Raw genomic sequence first — 18,405 nt, 5'->3', positions numbered from 1 at the left:
TTTGAGCACCACAGCAGAATAAAACAATCCTGGAAGACTCTGTACAACAGGGAAGTTGCAGATAAATATCTCCAGCATAATCTGCTTCCTTGCTGTTATCTGTATCTGAATGCGAGCATTTGATTTTGTGTGTGCTCTTTACTTGCAATGCAAACACAGGCAGGGCGTACATCCAGAATAATAATAATAATAATAATGACAAGAAAGCCCTGCATTGCTGCTTGTAAAGGATGATAGGCATAATTGTACATTCAGTAAGGCATTTCAGCAAACTGGGGAGAGCTGGAAGTTCCGTAGAAAAACAAGAAGACAAAATATTAATTTCTGGTTTTATACTGAGAGCACGTATGTCTTTGATGTGGATTCAGCTTGTTTATATTTTTGTTCAGTACAGTTGCTTTCATAGAATATGAAAAAGCCTGAGTGGAAATGTCTATCAGAGTTACATGCTTTACGCTGCCCCTACATTTCTGCATTTAAAGTGCGTAACCTTGTGCTCTGAGCTGGAATGAATCTCCTGCTGCTGGTCCTAAAAGCTACGGCGTTCTGTGTTTATAATCACAGAAAATGTACTTGAAAAGGGACCTTGAAAGGGTGTGAGGAACATAACGGTCTATCTAAGTGACAGTCCTGACATTACAGTCCAACCTATAAAAATATTTTAAGTCGTTAGTTGGTGGAGATGCTTCCCCAGTCCCTAGGAATATACAGGCTGCAATTCCTTGAGCTCATCCATCACCTGGCCCCCCTGAAATAGCTAATGCTGGCATTGTACAGATCCTTGGAGCAATAGCTCAGGAAGGAAAGACAACACGTGGTCTGAGTGCCACAGGGCATGGTCATGGAGCAGGAGCCGAAGCATCTTTGGATAAACATCCAAGTGAGGCCACAGGAATTCAACAGGACTCCAGCGGAGCTGGGAGCCTCTCCCGCACATGGAGCAGATACAGCTGCAGAGCTGAGAGGCAGCGTCAGCTGGCTCCTGCGAGTCTTCCCGGCGTGCTCTTACCATCTGAAGGGGAAAAAAACCAACCTCGCACATCCTTGAAAATTTGCCAACTGCTGGACAAAATGGTCTGCCTTTCAGACTTACTAGTCAGTGAATCAAGATATTCCCATACTATGAATGATGCAGTTGCAATGGTCTGATGATATGAGCAAGGCAAGATCTGTAAGGAAAAGCGGTTATCTTTTAATAGACCAATCACTACATGTAGAGTTAGACAAGCTCTTGAGCACACAGCTCCTGGACAAACACTTTGTGCTCCAAATGATAGCGCTTTTTTTTTTTTCCCCCAAGTAAGTTAGTTGATTTAGTGAATAATTTCCAACAAATGTTGTCTAACCTGTTCTTTAAAAAAGCACTGCTGGCCTGGTTAGCTTCAGAAATTACTTGAAGTAATAGGAATAAAAATTACAAGTTTAGTACATATGAGTTTAAATTATTACATTACATCAACTAAAACTGCTTCTATACTTCCTCAGACTGAGTTACTTAGATTCTCATTAAACTCATCTATCATTTGAGCTGATTCCTTACCTGTCTTCATATCTTTTTTTATTTGTCAGCAAATGAATTTAAATTGGAGAGGCACAGGGTAACAGCCAGTGGACTGTTCTGCTTCAAGAAAAGGTGTTTCTATACAAAGAAGCTCTCATGATGATGTAGATTGTAGTGGATATTGAATTTTTGCCATACAGGTGTTTTTTCCAAGCCTGTGTTTTAGGTCCAGGGTATCTCCTTGTTTTGACACGAGCAACTGAGAAATGGTATTTTGTGTTTTGAAACTCTGCTTCTCCTGTCTCATGTTTTATTTCAAGGAATATTAGCATGCAAAAACACCCAACTAAGCATGTGAGTCATTGAAATGAAAGACATGACTCATTTAGGCCCATGCGACTGGTCCACACTGAATAGGGGTCCTGAAGCTGGGAAGTAGGATACATTAAGCCATGAGTCAGGAATCAAAATAATTCTGAGTTGTGAGCTCCTGAAAACTTGCCATAGTTATTTCTGAATTGCTGTTTGGGAGGGAGAAGCAGGACTTTTTTGAGAAGATGATGTTAAGGACCATAAGTCCAGCATACTTCTAAATGCGTGTGCTGTTTGATTCTGTCAGTGTTAATATGACGGTCCTTTGGTGGGAACTGCAACATTGACTAATTTATGTCAGGAGTAACCATTCTTTGGTCACAGCAGGCTGCCACTAGAAGTGCCTCCCTCTTATCTGCAGTCTTCCTTGTCATACGTTCCTTTACATCCACATGAAGGAAGGTGCGTACACTTTGCTCATGCAGGGAATACACTTTTTGCTGTTTAACAGAGGATGAGTCACAAACACTTGGGGGAAGATATTAGCAAGGAGCAAGCCATGACCAGATAAATTATTCTGGTAGACCAAATTAGGTCTGCAGGCCATAGCCTGGGCACCACTGATTTGGGTCATTATAGTTTAAATACATGTGCATTCACAATTTTGTCGAAGCGAATGAGAAGTACGCCGAAGGAAAACAAGCCATCATGTAGCTTTATATGAGATTGGTTAAATTCCCAGCGAATGGTGATAGTTCTGAAATTGCTGCATCAAGAACGGGAGGTGTAAGAGGAGAAATGGCACTATTAGCAACTTAGGATCATCCAGTGTTTTCATTTTTTGAACAAATATCAATCAAGATGGGACGTAACAAAGCTTGCATTGCTTTCACCTGGAGCTATCTAGATCAGAAAAGATCTTTAAATAAAAGATACAAACATAAAAAATGAAATGCCCATAAAACTCAATAAATGTATCCATTAAAGAGTATGACTTTTTAAGTCTTAGGGTGGGAATCCAGACTGTGTTATTTTGCAGCTTGATTGATTAGGTGTCTACATACAGGCCTAGGAATTTTATTACTTTATTTATAGTCCCAGCTTCCCAGATAAGTGCCGTGCAATCATGTTAAAAGCATTGAATGATTTGATATACTATCATATAATTCAGAAAATGAATGTGTTTATTTTCATACATGTTTGTACATAAAAGAGATGGTTAATATGATGATTTTACAAGAAACATTTCAAGAAGACTGTATTACAACTATATGTAAGGCATGAACAAAAATTAAATACAGTAAGCAAAGTGCTGAAATATTTACATTGAAGGGAAGATTCTGAGACATCACTCTGGTATTAGTTATTATACAAAGAGTGACACACGCCTAAACCAAGTCCATTTCAGTAGAACTGAGGATTTATGATGACTTGCATGATATTCCTTAGAGTGTCCTAGCCCAGAAACAGCAAATGAGAAACCTTAAACATCCTTATACATAAGGCAAAAATACAGCTATATACGTGGTACATCTATAGCTGCTTTCAGCTGTTGCAGTAATGGAAAACTTAAACCAATTAATCTGAAAGACTCACATGGGATTCTTCCTTGCAAAAGGATATCCTTAGGTTGACAGAAGAAACTTCCACCAATTTTTCATTCCATGAAATGACTGCTTTGTTGCCAAAAGACTGCATTAGTCAGGGGCTGTTGGTGTAATGCAGAGTAGTTAGCCTAAAGTCTGGAAGTCACGAAACTGCTCGTGAGGACGAGCCTGTCATTGGCAGCCCTAGGAAATGGTAAGCTGTAGAAGAAAGACCGAGTTTATTACATTTATAGCGTCCTCCTGAATTGCACAGCGCAAACATTAGATGCACCTCAAAATGTTAACTGTATAATTACTTACTTCTACCAGGGCCACAAACTGGGAATCTACATTTTCATGCAACAGAATACTTGAGGCAATTCTTGAGAGCTCTAACGTTTAGAGGGTGTGCTTTCAAAATGAATTTTGGGTATTATGAAATAAGGTACAGTCAGCAAAGCTTATTTGAGGAATAGGAAACTCTCTCAGTAAAGTAATGTAGTGAGGTTGTGTACATACAGATTCTTCTCCACTTAAAGGTGACTAAAAGAAAAAGTGTATCTAGATATATACCATGCTCAGGGCACTTTTAACGGAAAAAGCACATTAGGAAAATGGAAATGTTAGCATATCCTTAGTGTCATGTTTTCATCAGTTCCCACATGTATGGCTTTCTAGCAATATACTTTGATATTCTTCAACAAGCTATCGCATTCCTTTTGATACATCTGCAACGCTTTTTATCCAATCCCATATGTAAGAAAGAGCTGTATCTATCTCCTTTATATATATATATTTAAAGTATACTAGACTAACTTGCAAAGCAAAGAAAAGTAGACTGCATTTTTCACTGCATTTTACCCACGGCAAGGGTATAGTCCTAGCAGGTTATGGATTGGAGGTCAGTTTCTCCTAATATTTTTGGATTGGTGATTTTTGTAAGAGTATTTAACATTAAAGGTTAACCCAAGATCCAAAGAAAGAAACTCATGCATTTATTTTTTTTATGTTGTCTTGATTTATAATTAGCTTTTCCTTAGCAAAGTTTGAGCAGCCCTTTCCCATCCTTGTTGTTATTCCTTTATCTGAGAAACCACAATGTGGTAAACGCTTGCAGGCATTGAACATAGCAGGATTTTCTGCCTCGGAGGAAGGATGAGGACTGAAAAAATCCCAGCTTCTCAAATCAATGGCAGAACCCTTGTCTGAGCATTACACTATATCAGATGCTGTTGCTGCAACAAAGCACAATTACATCAGTCTACATCTTTACAAACCTTGTTGTAGCATATCAGATTATTTCTTTTTCTTAGTTTCCAGGCAGCCTAACTGATGAGTTACAAACCTCCTCCAAGGGAACATTCACATTTTACATTAAACACCAGTGAAAACATGAATTGAAGCTTTATTTGCCTCCCATTTTAATTGTTATGGCCCTAGTCCCATGCAAAAGAGCGTCTTAACTAGAAGCCCCAAAAGCCAGAGTTCAGTTGGCAGCATGGCTCTCCTCTGCTGTGTAATTTAAAGGAGAGGCAGATTATGACTGAGTTTGGAAAATGTTTCCCAGTCTCTTCTAAATGGTCTCACCTCTTATGTGCTAAGACTGCAAAATGGAAACTCCACTTTTTACCTGCTTTTTCTAGGCTCTAGTGCCTGCACCGCTACTCCAGCAGCTGAGATCGGGGACACAACATAGTTGCAAGAGCAGCAATCCATTAGGTTCACAATAAAGATTTTGCTACAGGCTTGGAGTGTCCTCTCTTTCTTTTGAAGGATTCAGTAGTCCTCAGCAGGCTTAGCGGGCACTCAGGAACTCTTTAGGAGGTGCCCCACATCAAACAGTTTACAAGATAGACACGGGGCGGGGGGGCAAACAAGTGATTGATCAGGTGAGACAGTGAGGGCTGACGGGGCTTGAAGAAAATGTGTTGATAGGAAACCACATGAAAAAGGGTTGTGTGTTCTTTTCAGGTGGTGTCCTCCCTCGAGTCACAAGAGGTCCTGCAAACATAAAAATGCCCTTTAGTATTACTTAAATGGAGTCATACAGGAGAGGCTACAAGAAACAGGGTCTGTGCATAAAATAGCCTTCTCTCTCCAGCCCTAAAACCACTCTATCCAAGGCAACCTCCATGCGCCCTTTTCTGCACTTGAGGGCAGCTTTACCATAACAAGAAGGAGGAACTTCTAACGCTGTAAGAGACAACCTTGCACACAGTAATTAAGATTAGTGTGTTTGCTAAATATGAAGCCTGTGTACAGAGCAGATCATCTATAGGGCACACAGCTTAGGCAAGTAGGAGTCCAGGTGCATGGCAATTTGGACTTTTGAAACCAAACATTCCCAAACTCCACCTCTTACCAGGTTCAACAGAGCCAGAATAGCTGTGTTAAAAAATATTTAGACATGTTGAAACTATTTATTGACTTTGAGACTGACTTAAACTGCTCATACATTGATACCCAAAAGCATGTGTTTAAACTGAAGTTATTTAGTAAACCTGGTTTAAATGATATTGTTAGATAAAATCAGCAAAAGGTTTCCAAACCTGATCTTGCAAAGACATAGCAGCACATGGGTTTTAGTCATTTAAGCAGATACTTTGGTCTGCCCTCTTTCGACTGTGTCCTGGGCAAAATTGTGCTTTCTACAGCCTATGAAACCCAAAGGAATATTGTAAACAATTGCATACAGCATTATTAAACACACAGAAAAGTTACACGTGTCACTGGTAGACGTGTTCAGGCAAAGACATCTACAAAACCTGAAAGCATCCAGAGGTTTCCATTGCTATGCTCTACAGCTCCTCTCTTCTTTAGCTCAGATCTTTACCTGGATTTAGAGTTTGTTTGTGAAGGTGGTCGGTTGGGTTTTTGAGCCATCTATACCATTGCTGCTCAGTCCTTTTATAACTGTTTCAATTCCAACAGTTTTCACTGGGCTACAACAATTTTTTCAACTGTTAGGCTCTCCTGTACAAAAACACTGTATAAGCATTTTGTGTTGGATTTATTGCCTCCATCTGTCCACTGAAGCATTTAAAATTACCTTTATAAAATATGCATACATTAAATCAAACACATTGTACATTTGAATGAATCTGCTCTAAAATGCTTTCCAAGTCATCAGGCAAAACAGGCAGCCTGCAAACCCAGCTATCTCCTTAGAAAATAAACACATTGGCAGCATATCAAAGATAGCCCAGGAAGATGTGCTCGGCCACAAAATACAGTCTTTCCCCATTATTCCTCCCAAAGTAACACAAATGGTGATGTGAACCATTGTGGCAAGTCCTAACTTAGGTAGAGAATTTCTTCTTCGTTGGAAGAACACCTTAAAAGCTTTCTCCAACACTGAACCAGCTACCTTTATAAAACCCATATGTAGGAGGTTGTGTGTTTGCTTGCTTGTTTACTTCTTGTGATCAGAAATAAGGCAGAAGCGTTAAGTTATACACAAAGGGAATTAGTACCAAATCTGGGATTTGAAATCAGAAGTACTTTGCTTCTATTGTACAAATTAAGATTTTTGTGAGTTCTTTTTCTCTTAAAAAATTTGAAGAGGATCATATTTTTTCTTTAAAAGTAAGTTTATGCAGCAGCAAAAGTTCCCAAAAATTTCTTCATGTTTTTCATAGTTTCTTTAGTCTGAAATCACTGTTTCGACGTAGTTTGTATTCCTTCATGAAATAGCATGCTTTATTAATGTACAGGCCCCTCATACTGCTCCATTTTTAGGAAAACGTTAGCTTCCATCATTATGTACAGTCCCAGTGGTAACACTTAACATCATCCTTTATTTCCTCTTTCCAGTCGGTAACGGTGGGAGGTTCACCTCTGTTTTCCTTCCTCCTCTGTCTCCTTTCTGGCATTCTGCCTATGGACATGGGGTAGCAGGCATATATTATTTCTTCGAGCAGCTACACCAGTTACTTCAGGCATGCATGGCTCTTCAAATTAACTTCTTCATGCCCCTTAGCAGCTGTTGCTGCTTTGTCACTTTACTGCCAGATGGGCAGCAGGCACCAGTCCTGAGCCAGGTCCGGCCGAGATGCCATTCCATCCTTATAGCAGCAGCGCCGTTAAATTCCTCACTGGAAACTGGATAACATAATCAGCTATATTTTTTTCATTGGAATCTAGTTTCATTTTTCTTTATGTGTGTTATTAATAATTGTCAATAAGGCAGGACTGATTTTGTACTAAAGGAAATACTGAAGAGCTATTATGTGGATATGTACATATGATTCTTTCATGGGTTCTGAATGCAGCTCCACACCACTCCAGCACAAAATTTACCTGAATCTGAAGTATTTCTAATTTTCTTCTTTATACATCAAGGCCTTCCAGATTAGTCTCACATCTAGCAAGATATACAAGAATATTAAAAATGTTTTCCTATGAAATAGTTACATTTTAAAGCATAAAGTCTACCTCATGTCCTCTGAAGTGCACAAAAATTTTCATAAAATAATTATTTGACAATAAAAAAAAGACAAAAATCATTAAAATGCTTTTGGAGTTGACTTTGATATTTAATAACTTGAGCAAATAGTTACAGTGTATGATAGCCACATTATCCTTCAGTATAAAAAGCAGACCCAGTTACACTGCTAAACCCAATATATGTACTTTCATGATATTCTCAAACACGCTATATGGTTTATAGGAACTAATATGCTATTTGCTCCTTATGGCTGGAGTAAAACCATGGCATGCTCTTTTATGAGCCTCTCCATTCCACAATAGCTTATTGCAATCATAAGAGAGAGGCTGTGGTGCCTTTTTTTGTGACTTGTGACTTTTTCTGTAACACATACCTTGATCCAAGGTGCGAAAAGAGAACTGCTAGATTCCTGCAAAAGCCTTTACTTCTTCACAAAGCAGATGTTGCAAGCTGTTTCCTTCTAGATCACCTTCGTCGCTTGTATCGTAGACAGACACTCCAGTAATGACAGAGACATAAATTACCTCTAGTCTGAATTCATGGACAAACTGTACTTGCTGTCCCTCAGGACCTGTACTGCCCTCAGGAGCATTGACATCAAATGTGCAGATAACCCAAACTGTCAAGTTCAATACAGGTAATATCATTTATTTTGCACTTAATTTTCCTTACTTCCAAGGAAATTTGTGTTACGAATGCAAACTACTTGTCTGGTTTATGCATGGTTAATTTGCTAATAGAGGTTGACAGGTACAGAGGAGGATCATGTCTTATTTGCATACATGGCATTAAAAAGGTTTGGGTGTTTTGTTTGCTTATCTGTTTGTTTGTTTTGTTCTGTGGTAGCTATTATTATTTTTCCTGTTTTGTTTTTTTTCTTTATTACATGGAGGTAGAAATGAAGTAACATGAAGCAGATCCTTAAAGAAATCAGAAAACTGGCAAGAAAACTAGATGTGAGGTATTGAGCTTCTGCTGAGAGCAGAGATCAAGTATCTTGGGTCTGTGTAAGACCTTCAGTCTTTATGGGTTCTCCCTCTTGCTTGCCTAGTTGCCCCTTCCTTTAAAATTTGTCATGCACTTTAGACTTTCAACCCTTCAGAAGCTTCATGTTACTTCAATACCCACTACTCCTCTGCTTGCCCATTTGGCCAAAAGTTGCTGGGCAGAAAGCAGACTACATTTCTTAGGCAATACCTTTGGAGATGGCTTCAGAATTAAGACAACTGATCATAAACTTGGTGTGTAGTGATAAGGTCAATCCCAGTAGCTTCCCAAGAGACACAGGAAGCTTTTTGCAAAGGTATCCTTTACAAGCATACTAAATACAGGAAGAACTCATTGCACTGACATTTGGAATCCATGAAGCGTTTATTTATTTTTTATTGTCTTGATTTTTAATTAACATTCTACTTAGCTAAGTTTGAGCAGCCCTTTCCCATCTTTGTGGCTATTCCTTTATCTCAGAAACCACAAATGGAGTCCATTGAAGGTAATCAGGTTGCTCAGGCATGACTTTCCCTTGGTAAATCCATGCTGACTGCTCCCAATCACCTTCTTCTTCATGTTCTCCGAAGACTTTATTTGCACTGTGTGTCTTTCAGATAACGTGCAGAAAATATTTAATCAGTGTATTTTTATTGCTGCTACACATTTCTCACCACATATTTTATGGTACAGTGCGTATACTATGAACACTGTCACCAATGCATAGCAAACACGAGCAGGGCTGAATCCAACCGTGATCCAGATCTGGGGACTGTGCTGTGTGTGAGCCTTCACACCGTGTGTCTGAATCTATTTGCTACACAGAAAGAGGCTAAAGGATGGACAGGGAGAAGGAAAAGGTTAAGGGCCAGGTTACCTGTCTCCCCTCTCACCCTGCCACCCTGCTTCTTCCAGTAAACCCTACCTGCGGGGTGTTGTCCTCTCATTAGGAACTATTTCTGTAAATAGATAACAAACAGATAACAAACTGGGAGGGAGATTAGTAGTTACAAGTAGTTACATAGCTGAAGACTTGATCTAATTCAACAGAGCGTTACCATAGCTCTAGGACAAGTTATCCTCCTTGACGTCAGTGGTTTTGCATGAGCAGAAAAGCAGGAAAACACACAAGCAGCCAGACTTACCTAGTTTTCAGTGTAACAGAAGGCTGCTTCAACAACAGAGGCAATAAAGGAGTTGTAACTCTGCTAAAACCAATTACGAAGTTTCTAATTATGAAGAATTATTTAGGATTTCCCACAAGGAGATCTTTTTAAAGAGTACTGGAGATTATCTCTAAAGACCTCTTCTAACCTGTCACACTTAAAAGCATTCCAGCTTCTCAGATGTGCTGCTCAAGGGAGCTCTTTCTATTTTATTGGTATCCACTAGAGAAAAATAAGCAACAGCCCAGTTGTAAAAAGGTTGGCTTTTATTACTTAACATTACAGCAATTTGCTGTTGCTAACCTTGTTGGAAAATTGCAGGGAGCTGAAGATGAGTGGATGATCTGATTCACTGGGGAGTATGATTGATTGATGGTGGGAAAATAATGAGAAGTCCCAGGGAAGCACATAGCAAAGAGAAACTTCAGCAAAAGAAGAGTTTTAAAGAGAAGCGTTCTATTTTTCCTCTTTTTTTTTTTTTTTTTTTTCAAAAGCATCCAGCATCTTCATGACACACGTTGATCTGCCAACTTTTTCTAGGTTATTTTCAGAGACCAGAAGGCCCTTCATCCTGCGTGAAAGTGAAAAGGCTGTGCTTGCCACCCCTGGAAACAGCTGTGGGATTCACAGTTCACCCAGAGCTCCTAAGAAAGTAGATTCACATATGTAACCTGTATTTCCTTCTGACAAGGTAAAACCAGCTGGTTTTAAGCTGTTAAGAAAAGTCTAGAGTAGGCTACCTGTGGTTAGAGAAAGTGGGTACATACCATTTATGACTGGACCATAAACTGCTCCTCCACATGCCAGCATTTAGTTCAGAGCAAAGCACGTGTAAAAAGCCCCACAATATTTCCCCACCTGTTTCCTGCCCTTGCACAGACTGTAACAGTCTGTGGTTTGGAAGCAGAACCGAAGAGGGAAGCTGTGATTTCAGAGCAGCACCACATGAGGGAAACGTTCAGTGTGGCAAGAGGGTCTGCTGTGCCTGCTGTCCTGCAGAAGAGCGAAAAGGTTGCCCTGCCGTTATGAGCCACTTGCAGATTCAGCGCATCTGTGGCAAAGATCACCACTTTGTGGTCTGGAACAGCATCTCTGCTTTACCACGAGGGGAAAAGAAGGAAAATATGGTCAACTGAGGGGGCAAGCTACAGAGCCAAGGGATGACTTCTTTCTCAGAGCTGAAGTAAGACAAAAATGTGGCAAGAGATGATGAAGACACTTCATATCAAGATCTCAGAGAGGAGAGGACAAGCATGCATGAGCGTTAGAAGAAAGCCATGCTGGAGGGAAGCCAGCCAGCCTGTCTCTAGCAGACCTTTGCCTTCAGAGGAACTCAGGAAATGGGTGAACTTTCTGGTTCTTCCTCAGTGCTGACCTATACAGGTGGTACCGCATTAAATCCTACCCTTTAAGGTATAGATTACCACACAAACATGATTCTCCATTTTCAGGGTTTTTTTAATTAAATTTAAACATACACTGTACTAGCACAACTAGTGGTACTACTGCAGCAGTTATGCTTTATTTCCTGTATTTCTGCAACAGGACAATTAAAAATCGAAATAATGAACCTGATTTTAAGATAGAAGAACCTCCTGTAAAGGAAATAATCTCATCAGCCCTCTGAACTGAACAAAATAGTCCTGTTTCAGTGCAGAGCAGACCAAAATTGCTAATATACCAAGGTGACTTAAACTTACAGTCGAGCCTTATGTCTTCTCAGGGGACTGCCACACAGGAGCTCTCTTGGAGGGTTTTTCAGAAGCCCCATGCTTTGGATGCTGCAAGTCCCTTGGCAGTACCGCTGTCAACAAATACACACAAAATCACCTGATGATGTACACAAAACTCAGAATCTAACAGTACAGATACAGCAGAATCTAACACTGAAATATACGCCCCAAGATACAGAGATAACTTCTCTTGTAAAACTTGGCTGGAGGCTGCAAGGCTGCTTTAGCAGTTATGCAAGACAGCCTGTACTGCTTGTGCAGCTCTAGAAAAGGGGAGCAATTGTAAAGGGATTATTCCCAGTGCTTACTTCGGACATCACTTTTCAGTCCAACTTTGTAACCAAAAATAAAGAAAACGAGGATTATGTTATGATGTATCATCGTTAAGATATTAATTAAGTAATGAGACAGGTTAAAAATAAAACAGGTAATTATTCTTCTATTTTTACTTCCTGAGCTTTTATTAGCCAGCCAACACAGATCAGCTCCTGAAAAAGCACTTGTTTAACAACTGGACAAGAATCAAAAGATAAGGCTGTCTCCTTTGCAGGTCTCATGACAGACTCTTCAGCATGCAGTAAGACTCACTTAAAAATATTAAGTCAGTCTATCTAAAGATGCCACTTACCTTTTAAGAGAGGCTGAGAGTGAATCTAATCTGCTAGAGCCCTTGTATCCCACAATAATTTATTCTGTCTGACCTCATCTAATGTTCAGAATATCAGCATGCCAATCAGATTTTCCCAGAGAGCATATTAATAACCTTTGCACTTTATAAAGTGTTGGGTTTAGCTGTATTGTATACAGTATGAGCCCAGGATCCTGTAAAGGACTTGTCCTCTATGGATCTCCCACAGCCCAGCAACGCGGGGTCTTCTGAGACTGAAAAAATGTCCTTTGTGATTTCCTTTACCATATGGGAGGGAGGAGAGGGAAAATGCTATTAACTATACAGAAAGAAGAGTAAATTACACCAGAGTGTCTTCCTTATGGCCAACTCTGAGCCATTTTTAGGCATGCAATCGGATGCATACACTGCAGCGGATGGAGACACGCTCGTACTTCTTTCTCTGGAGCTCAATCACTCCCTGAATTAGGCCAGGTTCCCTCTTCGGAAAAGCCCCCAGGAATTAGCAGCTCTAATTGCATTATCCAGAGAGATTTTGGCCATGGTGAGCAGAGACAACCATGAATGAGAGCTTGATACAAACCCTTAGTCTCTTGCCCATCTCTAGACACTTTTTAGAAAGTTTACCCATTCTAAGTAGCTATAATTTAGCAGAATTATAGCTTTGTATAGGCTATATAGCTTTATACAGCCAGCTTTAGTGCTGAGGACTGAAGAAAAAGAAAATAGAAATACTCAGAGATGGAGAGCTTGAGAGAAAGAGCAGTGCAAATATAGCCCATCCAATAAAAGAAGTGCTTGTGTTTTATTTCGATTCTGTTGCCATTTATGTTTAAAATAATTTAATTTGTTTGGGTTGTCCAGCACCTGAAATGTTCTCTTTAATGCTTGCCAAAAATAAATTAAGCCTTATTCTTTATGCTGAAGGACACTGGAAAGGGAAGCCATGGAGAAAAAGACAGGAGAGTAGGCTTTGAGAAATACTCAGAATACTCAGCAAAGGGTTTGTAAGCATTTCAAAGTCCATCTGAAGCCTATGAGAGACTAGGATTTCTGGCCCATGAACAGATTTCAGGAACTGCTCAGCTAGGAATGATGGGCAGAACAGGCCTCACGGGAGTGCCAAATGTGGGGACACCTGAACCCTTGTCATATCCTTAGCAAGGGAGAAAACAAATATTTCTGTAATTTTGCCACTGATTAAGTAAGAAATTCTAAGTGAAATAGAGTGTCTTGATGCGGTTTCCCTGCTCACAGATGTTTCCATGCATAGTTTTGTTCATATTTATTGCTATGCCAACAAATGTGCATCAAATGCCTTTCTACTGCTGCTTTTTTCTCAGAACCTCTGCCAAATCACACAATCGATTTTTTTTCAGTGTTTACAGACAGTTTGGGAGTCTATAAACTGTAGTTCCTGCAATATACACACAAAAGCAAAGGAAAGAGAGGAATAAAAATGTCTTGCCTGCTTTGATGGCAAAATTGTCTGTATGACAAGGAAATATAAATTTATTCTTTTCTCTTAAGATTCAACAGCTGCCAAACTCATACTCTGCTAAACTCCACTATTTCAAAAATGTGGTGACTTAACTGTAAGGGATTTTGCCAATAAATTGGAGTGCCGTCCCTCTAGTTCTGAAGCTGGCTTTTCCAAACCAGCTTGTGCAGCCCATCTTGGATCTGGCTGTAGAGGTTGTCCCAGCCCCAGCCTCAGACCCCATCTTCTAGATGTAATGATCCTTCTTCGTATTCTCTTCCTTCTGTCATCAAGAACCACTTTCATCCTTCAAACTAAATATGGAGGTGTTAATTAGCACTAATTAGATTAATACAGATGTTATAGTTACACAAAGGACTTTCCAGTGGAACCTAGGAAAGGAGGAGGGAAGGAAGCAGAGGAAGGACAAGAGGAAGGACAAACCAATTCATAAGCACCAAGGACACCTCTGGTTGCTATTTCTGAAGAACAAAACCAAAGCAAAGGCTTGCATTTAGACCCATAAGCCTGGCTGAAACCAGTACAGCTGCCAAATAATTAGGCCACCTTGGGAAACTCTTTCACTAAGCAGTACTCTCCATTATACTGTTGTTTTCTCATGTGAGTTACGCAGTAAAGTGAGCAGAAGGAACGGGTCACTGAGTGAAGGAGAGAGAAAGTCTCCAAGAAGAGGGAGACTCAAAGGCTGTTACATACTGCCCAGGTGCAAAAACTCTTCTGCTAGAAAGAGCACACAAAGCTCAATTGTTTCATTCCAAATAAGTGTATTGTTCTGGGTGGATATTAACAGGAATAATGGTAAAAAAGTTGTGGGGGGAAGGAAGCAGAGCAGAGCCATGGCACCCAGACAAAAGCAATTTGAAACTTATGCAGAGAAGAGAGGACGCTTGTGTTGGCATGGATTTAACAAAGGATGGTGAGGTGATGTGAGCAGAGCAATAGCAAAACATTATCCCAGCAATGCAGTTCCCAGTAACACTAGTAGATGCTATATAATATGTAATAATGAATAATCAGTTACCATCCTGATAATTAAAAGGTAATTGTGTAACCCTGTGGCTGTCATGTAAATGGAGATCTGCTAACCCAACTGAAATTTGTGCAAGTATCATCAGTGACTGATCATACCCTTCTTCTCTATAGGTTTGCTTGAATTTGCTTGTTTTGGAAACAAAGCAAAGCTTTAACTTCATTTGTTAAAACTGTATATACAGCAGAACTAGCCAGTATTTTACTCTGGCTCATGACCTAGTAAAGTTCCCAGAATCAGCAAATTTCTAGGTGCAGAAGTTTTAACTGGTGCCGACACAAGGGACAGAAGTGATTTGTGGGTTGTAAGATTAACAATGAAATAACTAGCTCTGATATATGTCCCAGTGATGTATTCCAGTGGTGGATATTTATCATTTTAGACCCGCACATTTCTGTGAGATGTCGTGAAGGTCCCCAGCATTAAAATTAAGAAAACATAGTCGGCTTCATTCATCACTTACCACAATACAGATCTAGATTAACATCAGTATTAAATTTACGTCAGCAAGAGAATGAGAGACCAAGAGCACTTGGCCTTTTCTGGAAAGACCCAGAACAAAAAACGTTAATATTACCTTTCCCGCAAGATTTTACATTGGCAGAAGTGATGGAAGAATGTGGCTACTAATTCACCAGCTTTAGAATTAATTTCTAAACTTTATTATTGTCTCCGCTGAGACACAAATTGCTTTTGCTATACCATCATTCCAATTATTTTCAGCTGCTCAGCAATCAGAATTTGTAGGAAAATTCTGACTCTGAAAGTTGTGCTCATTCTGAATGGGAACAAAACAAACTTTTTATAGTTTCTTAAAACACAAGTTTCTGGATGAGATGCTGTTTCAGGAAATTCAAAATGCATTACCCCAAGATAATTAACTAGTAAAGAGCTTTAAGTTTCAAACACGACAATTTATTCTGAAAGGGATCAAAATTAATCACACTGACATTGTTAAAATGCTTTTCAATTCTTTTCATCATAGAATTTAATGAAAAGCAATGCGTTTTTCAGATTGTTCAGTTTTTAATGAAGCTTCATTTCCCACAGGAGAAATTGTCCTACAGTAAATGTCTTACCTTTTTAATTTTATCCTTTGTTTTATATACTCTGTTCATCTGAAACTCAGTTCTACAAATGCTGAAGACAGACACTTGTACCACCACCACTTTTTCTGGGTATGAGTCTCTTACTCCATCTGCCAGTACAAAAGTGTATTACAACACAGACATTACAGCTTTACGTATATGGCATTTCAGAGTTTGAAGATTGTCTAAGGGTTAAGTATTGATACCAAACTATACCAGTAAATGCTGTAAATCTAGAGTACACCCCAGCTTTAAATCTAGTTTTGTATGTTTGAAAGGAGTGCTAGCTAAATGAGGCCCTTCAGCTTTTTAAGAGGTGATCAGAGAGAACTGGGTAGATTAGGAAAAGAAGCTTAACTAAAAAAATTAGGAGGGAGTAATAAGGCTTGAAGTTGCAAAATACACAGACGGTATCTCAATTAACAGAAAAAAGCTTTCCAAAGAAAGGATGCACTTGGAGCATGGTGAAAAAATTAATTGGTTCTCTTTAGGGTAATATGGAATTAGAGAGAGGATGGAGTCGCATTGCAGACCTGTTGTGTAATTTCCTTGTCTGCTCTTACAAATGAAGTGAATGGAGATTTGCTTTAGCTGGACGTTCATTTTCTCGAAGACAGGGAAAAGAACTTAAAAAAAATGCTCAGCTATAGGTACAGGCAGGACATAGCAGGGCCAGAGGGAGTCGAAGCAAATGATTTGTGGGTGGGAAACTGTCAGAGGTAGCTACTGACAAATATTTGCCAGGCTGGTTTTGGTAGATTCGGACCCAACATCTCTTCTGAAGGACAGGAAAGAAACAAGTGTAAAAACAAGTACCAACACAAGAATCAAGGCTTATTTGCCAGAGATTGCGGACATTTATAACTGAGCACACATGTGGAAATCTGACCTTTGGCATGAAGATATGGTTAGACAGAGTGCACACACTGCAGACAGCGTGGCTTTCCCACCGAAGGAGGACGCTAGAAGAAGCAGCAGCTGAAGTACACGGGAGTTATAAAGTGGAGACAGACACATTCTGTGCACGTGTTACCTGCGTAGCAAATGAAACACGTTGTCCTTGGGAGGAGGAGAGGGTGCACACCCTCTTTGCAGCGCTGGCACCTCACCAAATCGGTTGGACGCATAAGATCTTACCACAGCCTCTCCAGCAAGCTCAGGGTTTTAATCTTCTGCAGATGAGTCTTTGCCCTTTCCTTAGGTAGTCCAGAGTTAGCAGAAGAGTTACTCCCAGGCTCCCATGGACAGTGGTGATGTTCTTTTACTAAGGGCCGCTTTAGTGGCTTAAAAATGTCTTAAATCTTAGTTGCGTCCTTTTCAAGTGAGATCCACCTGATAAGTACTTATGTTTACTTTTCAACTGCCTGTACGTTCCTCATTGTCAACAGCATAGAGCAAGAAGGGATGATAAGTCTTAGCTGTTAATTAAGGCTAAGGTGAGAGTTAAGGACTCTGCCTCAAATGGCCGTTTTATTGCCACATGCAAGAACGAAGGAGCACAGCACAGACAGTTTTAGTGTGCGCTAAAAAACGTGAAAGGATAGTTTAGATAACTCATCCACCAACTATCCTTAAGTTCAGTGTAGATGTTCCTCTGGTGTGTGCCACCTCCCAGGCAGACTCCTGTTTTCCACATGTGTCTGCTGAGCAAGTAGGCAGGATGGCCAGGACCAGGATGGTCCATATAGTGCTTTGCACAGTGTCAAGCAAGAAGGAACTCAGGAAAAAAAGGAGAGCCTACCACCTTTGGAAGAAGGGGCAGGCAACTTAGGAGGACTACAAGGATGTTGTGAGGTTATGCAGGGAGAAGATTAGAAAGGTGAAGGCCCAGCTAGAACTTAAACTGGCCACCGCCGTTAAAGATAACAAAAAATGTTTTTACAAATATATCATTGACAAAAGGAGGACCAGGGACAATCTCCCTCCTTTGTTGGATGCGGAGGGAAACGTTGCCACAAAGGATGAGGAGAAGGCTGAGGTACTTAATGCCTTCTTTGCCTCAGTCTTTAATAGTCAGACTCGTCATCCTCAGGGTTTTCAGGCCCCTGATCTGGGAGATGGAGATAGGATGCAGAATGAAGCCCCAGTTGTGGAAGAGGTGGCAGTCACCGACCTGCTCCTCCACCTGGATGCTCACAAGTCCATGGGGCCAGACGGGATCCACCCGAGGATACTGAGGGAGCTGGCAGAGGAGCTTGCCAAGCCGCTCTCCATCATTTATCAGCAGTTCTGGTCAACCGGGGAGGTCCCAGATGACTGGAAGTTAGCAGATGTGACGCTCCTCTAGAAGAAGGACTGGAAGGAGGATCCGGGGAACTACAGGCCTGTCAGCCTGACCTTGGTGCCAGGAAAGGTCATGGAGCAGATCATCTTGAGTGCCATTACGCGGCACATGCGGGACAACCGGGGGATCAGGCCCAGCCAGC

At 40.4% G+C, this 18,405-nt stretch overlaps 1 protein-coding gene across 1 annotated transcript in view; it reads right to left on the bottom strand.

Annotated features, from left to right (window-relative positions):
• The window catches only part of TMEM64 (transmembrane protein 64), a gene marked incomplete at its 5' end in the record, with an annotated part of 28,786 nt that extends 12,204 nt beyond the window's left edge, over positions 1 to 16,582 (bottom strand). The window contains 2 exon segments of the mRNA XM_082315870.1: positions 15,971 to 16,089; positions 16,543 to 16,582. Coding sequence (XP_082171996.1) covers positions 15,971 to 16,089; positions 16,543 to 16,582 — 159 coding nt within the window.
• Between the last annotated feature and the right edge of the window lie 1,823 nt (positions 16,583 to 18,405).

The sequence above is a fragment of the Platalea leucorodia genome (genome assembly GCF_965183815.1).
Source record: "Platalea leucorodia genome assembly, chromosome: 1".
NCBI lineage: Eukaryota > Metazoa > Chordata > Aves > Pelecaniformes > Threskiornithidae > Platalea > Platalea leucorodia.
This window is presented reverse-complemented; position numbering and strand designations above follow the sequence as displayed.